This window comes from Mustela lutreola, chromosome 11, assembly GCF_030435805.1.
Source record: "Mustela lutreola isolate mMusLut2 chromosome 11, mMusLut2.pri, whole genome shotgun sequence".
Classification (NCBI taxonomy): domain Eukaryota; kingdom Metazoa; phylum Chordata; class Mammalia; order Carnivora; family Mustelidae; genus Mustela; species Mustela lutreola.
Window position 1 is genome coordinate 70,831,490 of NC_081300.1, and position 9,313 is coordinate 70,840,802.

General features: G+C 44.6%; 1 protein-coding gene across 1 annotated transcript; it reads left to right on the plus strand.

Annotated features, from left to right (window-relative positions):
• The first annotated feature begins 82 nt into the window (after positions 1-82).
• XBP1 (X-box binding protein 1) lies at positions 83-6,129 on the plus strand. The gene is given in 6 exon segments (XM_059139555.1): positions 83-373; positions 1,323-1,419; positions 2,283-2,417; positions 4,528-4,563; positions 4,566-4,673; positions 4,981-6,129. Coding segments are annotated over 6 exon segments (1,170 nt in total). The 5' UTR covers positions 83-137; the 3' UTR covers positions 5,539-6,129.
• Positions 6,130-9,313: the final 3,184 nt, after the last annotated feature.

Genomic DNA, 9,313 nt, shown 5'->3' on the forward strand with positions numbered 1-9,313 from the left:
ACCAATGGGCGCCGAGAGCCGCCGCGCGTCACGCGCCGCTGGCCAATCGCGGAGGGCCACGACCGTAGAAAGGCTGGGTGCTGCGAGGCCGCGCGGCGGACGGCGGCGGCGCGCACTGGCGTAGACACTCTCGGGCCATGGTGGTGGTGGCACCCGCGCAGAGCCCGGCCGCCGGGGCCCCCAAAGTGCTGCTTCTGTCCGGCAAGCCCGCCGCCGCCGCCGCCGCCGCCGGAGCCCCGGCCGGCCGGGCTCTGCCACTCATGGTGCCGGGCCCGCGAGGGGCCAGCCCCGAGGCGGCAAGCGGGGGGCCGCCCCAGGCACGCAAGCGACAGCGCCTCACGCACCTGAGCCCCGAGGAGAAGGCGCTGCGGAGGTGGGCGAGGGTCGGGGCGCGGACCCTGAGGGCGAAGGGCTGGGAGCCGGATCCGAAGCCGGGCGCTGGCCGACTGCCGCGCTCGGGCGCCTTGGGCCTGGCAGGTGGGGTGCCAGCGTGGCGCGGGGCGGGGCGGGGCAGGAAGTCGGGAATCCCGGGCTGCTCCGGCCTTTGTCCCCCACCCCCTTTTCTGACACATTAGGGATGCGTAGAGCTGGGGGTTCGCGCCCTGGGGGTCCAGCCCTCTTGCTATGTGACCACAGACCTGTCATTCAGTTTTTCTGAATTGGGGCGGTGGCTTGGACTCGATTGACCTACTTTTTTTTGGAGGCGTGCGGGGTTGAAATGACAGTTGTGGAGAGGGCTGTGAGCTCTGTGAGGCTCACTAGTCAGACTTAGTCTCCACGCTCTTAAGAGTGATTTATGTATTCATGAGGTCTTTGAAAGGATTGAGTGAGAAAGACGTAGCACCCAACCCAGTTCTCCGTAAATATTAGTTCTTTTGTGGTCATTGTGCCTTTTGTGATTATAAGTGCCTCCTTGAGCTGACGCGGGGCCCAGCCGTCCGGGGACTTCCCGGAATGCCAGCCAGGGCTAAAGGCATCGGCCTCTCCTCTGTTTGAGTTATACGGGGGAGTAAAAATGGGAGGAGGAAATCTCTTATGATGCAAGCTGAGTAGTGCTTGTGTCCTTCGTGCTTGCTGTGGCCGGGGTGCGACGGGGGTGTGGATGACGCAGTATGAGGGAGAGTGAAGCAGTTCTTCAAGCCAGATCCGCGAAACGCTGTTTTTTGTTTTGTTTTTATTGCGGGGAGGAGCCTGGAGTGTATTTTACTTTAGTTTACCTTATATGAATAGTAAATGAAAATGAAAACACCAGCTGGCTAAGTTCTCAAAGATAAAAATAAGGTTTGAGATGACTTAGTGTGGTATGCCTCTTTTGTTCTCAGGAAACTGAAAAACAGAGTAGCAGCCCAGACTGCCAGAGACCGAAAGAAAGCTCGAATGAGTGAGCTGGAACAGCAAGTGGTAGATTTGGAGGAAGAGGTAAAAATACTTAAGGTCAAACTCTTTTATTGTATATCCTTCCTTGGTGAATGTTCTGATTTTGCTGCCCATCCCAAGTTGTTCTGTCTCAGTTGAACGTTAATTAAAAGTTAAACTGAAAAAAAAAAAAGTTAAACTGAAAAAAAGAAGAATCTAAATTAGGATAGATAGATAATTAAATGATTAAGTGGTGAAGCTTGATGAGAGCAGAAGTGGTTGACCCTCTGGCATTTGGTGCTAGATCTGACTCAGAGTTGGTGAATTACATTATAACTTTTATCAAGTTAGTACTAAGAAATTCATAAGAGCAGATAGAAAATCATTGCTTAAACCTGAGACCCTTCCTGGCTTGGCCAAAAGTCCACTAACTGTTCCCTTCCCCTTCTAGGGCCCACTTATTACCTAATCTTATATTGTTGCCAGCTATACATCTTGAATATATAAGGATTTCACACACACACACGCACGCGCGCACACACACATACACACACACACACACTTTATAACATATTTTGATTTTATGGTCCACCATTACCACTTCTGTTACAACCTGCTAGTTCAAGATAGGATTTTTTTTTTTTTTTTTTTTTTTTGGGCCATCATATCAAAATTAAAGCCACAAGTCACCCTTTGCTGAGGTCTCAATGAGTAGTTGCAAGCATTGTTATTTGTGACCCCCACACACACACCCTGACATGGCACTTACTTTTCGTAACCATGACCTTCCTTCAAATACCTACTGTGAACCAACTGTATAAGCAGAGTTTTCCAAAAGGTCAAGGAGAAGGAAAGGAAACCAACCATAGTGAAACTAAGTGAAAGAACTGGATGTTTTAATAGCTTCTTCTTGAACTTACTTCCAGAACCAAAAACTTTTGTTAGAAAATCAACTTTTGCGAGAGAAAACTCATGGCCTTGTAGTTGAGAACCAGGAGTTAAGACAGCGCTTGGGGATGGATGCCCTGGTTACTGAAGAGGAGGTGGAGACCCAGACCAAGGTAATACATCCCATTTATCTGATGTCTTACGTGAGAACTGGTTCTAAGTGACATGACCCCTTAATGACACTCATTTTTCAACTGTGTAGTGGATAGTACTAATTCCTAATAATTAAAGCAAGTTACACAGCTCTCTAAGAGCAAATACTAACAAATACCGATAGCCAATGAGATGTACCCTATCACTGGTAAGGAGAACCAGAAAAAGAGAGCCAGTCAAATCTAACTGAATGCTCCTAAAACTGTAGTAGTTCGTTGATGAATATGAATGAGTAGAGAAAGGATTTACTGTGGTAGTGACACCCCTCTGGTAGAAGGTGATTATAGGTTTTAATGCACAGACATGGCTTATTTATTGACAGCACCTAAGGGGTCTAAGATTGATAGTAGGGCAGTTGTACTCTGTGAAGGTAATGTTCAGAACAAACTTAAAAAATTACTGTCCAAAAGGAATTGGGGCCTAAATTCACTATGGAACTTTATTACTTAAGAAAATCAGTATGGGGGTGCCTGGGTGGCTCAGTGGGTTAAAACCTTCAGCTCAGGTCATAGTCTCAGGGTCCTGGGATCAAGCCCGGCATCGGGCTCTCTGCTCAGCGGGGAACCTGCTTCCCCCTCTCTCTCTCTCTGCCTGTCTCTCTGCCTACTTGTGATCTCTGTTTGTCAAATAAATAAATAAAATCTTTAAAAAAAGAAAATCAGTATAGGACAGGGGCGCCTAGGTGGCTCAGTGGGTTAAAGGCTCTGCCTTTGGCTCAGGTCATGATCCCAGGGTTCTGGGATTGAGCCCCTCATCGGGCTCTCTGCTCCGTGGGGAGCCTACTTCCTTCTCTCTCTGCCTGCCTCTCTGCCTACTTGTGATCTCTGTCTGTTGAATAAATAAATAAATAAATCTTTAAAAAAAAAAAAACAAAATTACTATGGGGCACCTGGGTGGCTGCCTTTGGCTCAGGTCATGATCTTGGGCTGGGATCAAGCCCTACATCGGGGTCTCTGCTCAGTGGGAAGCTTGTTTCTCTCTCCCTCTGCTGCTCCCCCTGCTTCTGCTCTTCACTCTCTGTCAAATAAATAAATAAAATCCTAAAAAGAAAAGAAAAGAAAATTATTATGGAAGGGCGCCTGGCTGGTTCAATTGCTAGAGCATGAGACTTTCAATCTCAGGATTGTGAGTTCAAGTCCACTTTGGGTGCAGAGATTACTTAAGCTAAAATCTGGGGAGTGGAGTGCCTGGGTGGCTCAGTGGGTTAAGCCTCTACCTTTGGCTCAGGTCATGGTCTCAGGGTCCTGGGATTGAGCCCCACATAGGGTTCTCTGCTCAGCAGAGAGCCTGCTTCCCTTTTCCCTTTGCCTGCCTATCTCTGCCTGCCTCTCTGCCTATTTGTGATCTCTTTGTGTTAAATTAAACAAACAAAAAAATCTTTAAAAAAAATTAAGATTTTATTTATTTGAGAGTGTACATACATATGCACAAGCAGGGGGGACAGGTAGAGAGAGAGTAGATTCCCTGCTGTGGTACTTGATCCCAGGACTCTGAGATCATGACCTGAGTTGAAGACAGATGATTAACTGACTGAGCCACCCAGGTGCCCCTAAAAGTAACATTTTTTTTTTTAAGATTTTATTTATTTATTTGATAGAGACACAGCAAGAGAGGGAACACAAGCAGGGGGAGTGGGAGAGGGAGAAGCAGGCCTCCTGGGGAGCAGGAAGCCAGATGCGGGGCTCTACCCCAGGACCCCCGGACCATGACCTGAGCCGAAGGCAGACACCAAACGACTGAGCCACCCAGGCGCCCCTAAAAGTAACATCTTAATAAAAAACACAAACATTATTATAGAGAGTATAATTGAAGATATTTAGGAATATCAGCCCTTCCTGAACCTTTGCTTGGGGCATAAAGATGTTTCATTGCATAGAAAATGACAGAAATTAGTCTTCCATCCCTTCTCTCTTCTTGAGGACTCAATAAAATGGAAATAAATGAAGGTAAGGGAAAGATTTCAGCTCTAAAGCATAGTTTTCTAGCTTTCTTGAAAGTTGAGACTCCCAGGTGCCTAGTGAGCATTTCCTTGAGGACTGCAGTTTGAGCTGTTGCCATTGGTCTTCGCAGGGGAATGGAGCGAGGCCAGTGGCCGGGTCTGCTGAGTCCGCAGCACTCAGACTACGTGCACCTCTGCAGCAGGTGCAGGCCCAGTTGTCACCCCTCCAGAACATCTCCCCATGGATTCTGACAGCGTTGACTCTTCAGACTCTGAGGTAGGGGTTTTTTGGATTTTGTTAAGAGAATTATAACTAGTTAATTCATCTCTCTGATGTCTGACATTCCCAGCCATTCAGAGGAGGGCAGTAGAAGTTAGTTTTGGTTGGGTTACAGGTGAACATCGACTACCTTCCTATCTCCTTGTGATTTGGACATAGAGTGAGGTATAGATGAATGGGTCTGTGGGACTCGGTGGTCATCCTATTATGATTAATTTACATTGTGAGACCTAGTAATAAGTATTCTAGGTAAATTTCAGTACCTTCTGATGGTTGGATTCTATTTAACTTTTGCCTCTTGCAGTCTGATATCCTGTTGGGTATTCTGTTCAACTTGGATCCAGTCATGTTCTTCAGATGTCCTTCCCCAGAGTCTCCCAGCCTGGAGCAGCATCCAGAAGCCCATCCAGAAGGACCCAGTTCCTTACCAGCCTCCCCTTCTCCATCACTGGGGACGTCATCAGCCAAGCTGGAAGCCATTAATGAACTGATTCGTTTTGATCACGTATACACCAAGCCCCTAGTCTTAGAGATACCCTCTGAGACAGAGAGCCAAGCTAATGTGGTAGTGAAAATTGAGGAAGCACCTTTCAGCCCCTCAGAGAAAGATCACTCTGAATTCACTGTCTCAGTGAAGGAAGAACTTGTAGAAGATGACTTCATTCCAGAGCTGGGCACCTCAGATCTACTTTCATCCAGCCACTGCCTAAAGCCATCTTCCTGTCTACTGGATGCTTATAGTGACTGTGGATATGAGGGCTCCCCTTCTCCCTTGAGCGACATGTCCTCTCTGCTTGGTGTAGACCATTCTTGGGAGGAAACTTTTGCTAATGAACTCTTTCCTCAGCTGATTAGTGTCTAAGGAATGATCCAGTGCTGTTACCCTTTTCTTTTGACCATTATAACTGCCTGGAAGATAGCAAAGAAGCCTGTGCTTCATTTTAAAAAGCCAAAGTAGAGGGTGTACAGTGCTAGGGAATTCCCTTAAAGTATTTGTCTGTTAAACTGTATAGGTCACCCCAAGTATTGTCTTTGTCATCCAGCAGTCCAAGGTACTCAGATATATTACTACAATCCAGAATTACAGTTTTTGAGGTTATACCCTTAAGGGCAATAGTCTGCCCTAAAATTCTTATGTAAGGGTCATTAGACAAGCATCTTAGACATGAAATTTATGAGTGGCCCTTTAACATTTCTTTTACTCCTTCTTGGCATCCCGGGCTTGCCTCCAATTTTAAGTCCTTTAGTTTGCTTCTGCAAGCAGAGAACCTACCTGAGGGGGCTCCTTTCCCTCATGTACAGTTCATGTAAAGATCAAGAATCTTGTGTAAAACTATGGAAATTTACTATGTAAATGCTTGATGGAATCTTTCCCTGCTAGTGTAATTTTTGGAAGGTGCTTTCTCCATTTATTTAAAACTACCTGTGCAATTAAAAAGTGCAATGCAGTGTCTTTGTTCTTGGGTAAGTCTTACTGTTTTCTCTAGGTGTTTCACTGTTTGCCATGATAGTGATTTACCCAGCTTCAGTGAGAATGCCACTTTTTAAAGGTTTTTTTTCCCCCTTAGTTATTACCTGCTTCAGTTTCTGACTGCTGTAAGTGATATAATCTACTCTTTGAGCAGTTACTGTATTTCTGAGTTTCTTTAACCTAACTGGCCAATATCACAGATTAGTAAGTGGCAGAGCTAGAATGCTTAACATGCTAAGAGAAGGACATGCCATTAAATACCAAGATTCTCTTGCCATTATTATAAGGATTAAGAACATTTTCTAGACTCAAACTCCCCTGGGTTTAACTCCGCCATTGGTTAGCCAGATAACCCTGGACATATAATATCACTTCCTCACCGGGGCGCCTGGGTGGCTCAGTGGGTTAAGCCGCTGCCTTCGGCTCAGGTCATGATCTCAGGGTCCTGGGATCGAGCCCCGCATGGGGCTCTCTGCTCTGCAGGGAGCCTGCTTCCCTCTGTCTCTCTCTGCCTGCCTCTCCATCTACTTGTGATTTCTCTCTGTCAAATAAATAAATAAAATCTTTAAAAAAAAAAATATCACTTCCTCACCTATGCAGTGGCATAACAGTCAACCTCTCTAAAGGTTGGTAGAGGATTCAAAGAGATGATGCATCTTAAGTTCTTGGTATACATATACCAGGCACCATCCCAAGCACTCAAAAGTTAGCTCTTCCCTTAATCCACTTTGGGGAGAGTTTGAACTTAGAGAATTAGATAACCTCTAGAACTTGCTTCACAGAAGAATGAACCTGTTTAAGAAATAAAACCTGACACATTACTATTATCTGAAAACTATAGAAATGATAACCTCATCATCATCCATGTGTAAAACTTTTCCTTGGGAATCTTTTATTTTTCCCCCTTTGGGAATCTTCTTAAAAGACACTGAAGGACTTCCCTCATTTATAGAAAACATCTCACCTATACCAGGATCCTATGTCAATATTAAGACTATCACTACAGCAGTCAGAGTGAATGAGTATTGACTAAAGGTAGGATTCAAAAGATCTCAAGCAGCAAGACCAAGCATGCTCTACTTTCAGCCAAGTACAAGAGATCGTGGTGTGACTGGAAGCATGTCCACAAGACAGGCTAAAATCCCTGGTTACAAAAGCCAGAGCTCAATCCTAGTCTGTGGCAACACAAGCTTACCTAGGCTCAATTTTCCCTTTTTTGTTTTAAAATTTATTTCTCTTAGTAATTTCTTCACCCAATGTGGGGCTCAGACTCACAACCTGAGATCAAGAGTTTCACATTCTTCTGAGTGAGCCAGCCAGGCACCCCTAGGCTGTTTATGGTAAATGTAGAGAACCTCCAGCAGTCCCCATGATTAAAAACTGATCACCTGATTTTCTATAACTGAAAACTTAAAGTGCTGGGAATCTATTTAAGGATTGTCTAAGCAGGGCGCCTGGGTGGCTCGGTGGGTTGGGCCGCTGCCTTCAGCTCGGGTCATGATCTCGGGGTCCTGGGATCGAGTCCCGCATCGGGCTCTCTGCTTAGCAGGGAGCCTGCTTCCTCCTCTCTCTCTCTGCCTGCCTCTCTGCCTACTTGTGATCTCTCTCTGTCAAATAAATAAAAATCTTTAAAAAAAAAAAAAAAAAAAAAAAAAAAAAAAAAAGGATTGTCTAAGCAAATGTAATTACAGATGCATTTTAGCTACTCTCCATAATAGAAGCATCTGGAGATTGAGGTTCAAATAATTTACATTCAATGACATCACATGAAAGCAGCAGCTGTACTGGCAGGAATAACACACAGGACATATATAACCTGTGTCGGTCATTGGGGTTTTCATTTTCTGCACAGAGGGGTGAAAATGACTAAACACTGCCCAGTCTCGAGAAAACACCCGGTATTTAAGGAGAGCTCATTGAAACAAACTGGTCAGAAATAAAAATCAAGACATTTGTCTGCAAAGGGCTCCTGGGTGGCTCAGTGGGTTAAGCCTCTGCCTTTGGCTCAGGTCATGATCTCAGGGTCCTGGGATCGAGCCCTGCATCGGGCTCTCTGCTCCACAGGGAGCCTGCTTCCCTCTCTCTCTCTCTGCCTGCCTCTCTGCCTACTTGTGATCTCTGTCTGTCAAATAAATAAATAAAATCTTAAAAAAAAAAAAAAAGACATTTGTCTGCAAAACCAAAGCAAGATTTCTATTAAATGCAGAGGGTTGTCCATAAATGAAACAATCAGGTGGCAAATGTCTTCATACCATTTCCCTAAGCCTCGTAACACCAATCTATGTGTGCCTCCTTCCTTTTCTACTAGGTATGCTATTGGAGCAAAATAAAGACAGAACTGTAGGCAAAAGGTAACTTGGCCGACTCCAGGAATATTTCATGGCATCAGTTAAATTCTAATATCCTATGAAATTTTAACTTCATGACTTCTTGAATTCATTAAAGGACAGGAAAACTGGCTTGTTTACCCACTCAGCAGTTGTTGAAAGACAACACCCTTGTCTTGCTGGAGCTGTAGTTAAAATGCATGCCATTCATCTCTAAAATGCCACTGACAGGGCGCCTGGGTGGCTCAGTTGGTTAAGTCACTGCTGTCAGCTCAGGTCATGATCCTAATGCTGGGATCAAGTCCCATATCAGGCTTCCTCTACTCTGCAAGAAGCCTGCTTCTCCACTCTCCTTGCTTGTGCTCTGTCAAATAAAATCTTTAAAGCTAAAAAAAAATAAAATGCCACTGACAGAGTATTTGCACCAAATGGATATATACAAAAGTATATTTTCTCAAGGGGTTTAATGTTACATTGACTGAACCACACTTTATTGTGGATTATGTTGATGAAGTCTAAATGACATTTTAGATATTCTATGAAAACACTATAAAACCACTGGTCAAGTGGGAAGAACACTGAAGCTGATTAAGTTCAATTATAATCAAAATTATCACTATCTATTTAGCTTTAGTTTCCAAATATGTAAAATAAACTAGATAGCTCTTAGCTGTGATTTCCAAATTTTGGTGATAAACAATATCCTGAGTTTTCTGTAATTACAACCCAAACTTAACTCTGCCTCACCACACATCAAGGACCCACATCATCAAGCCAAAGTTGTAAATATGCAGGCAATACTGCCACCCAGTGACCTGTCAACTCTTAAAGAAATGACC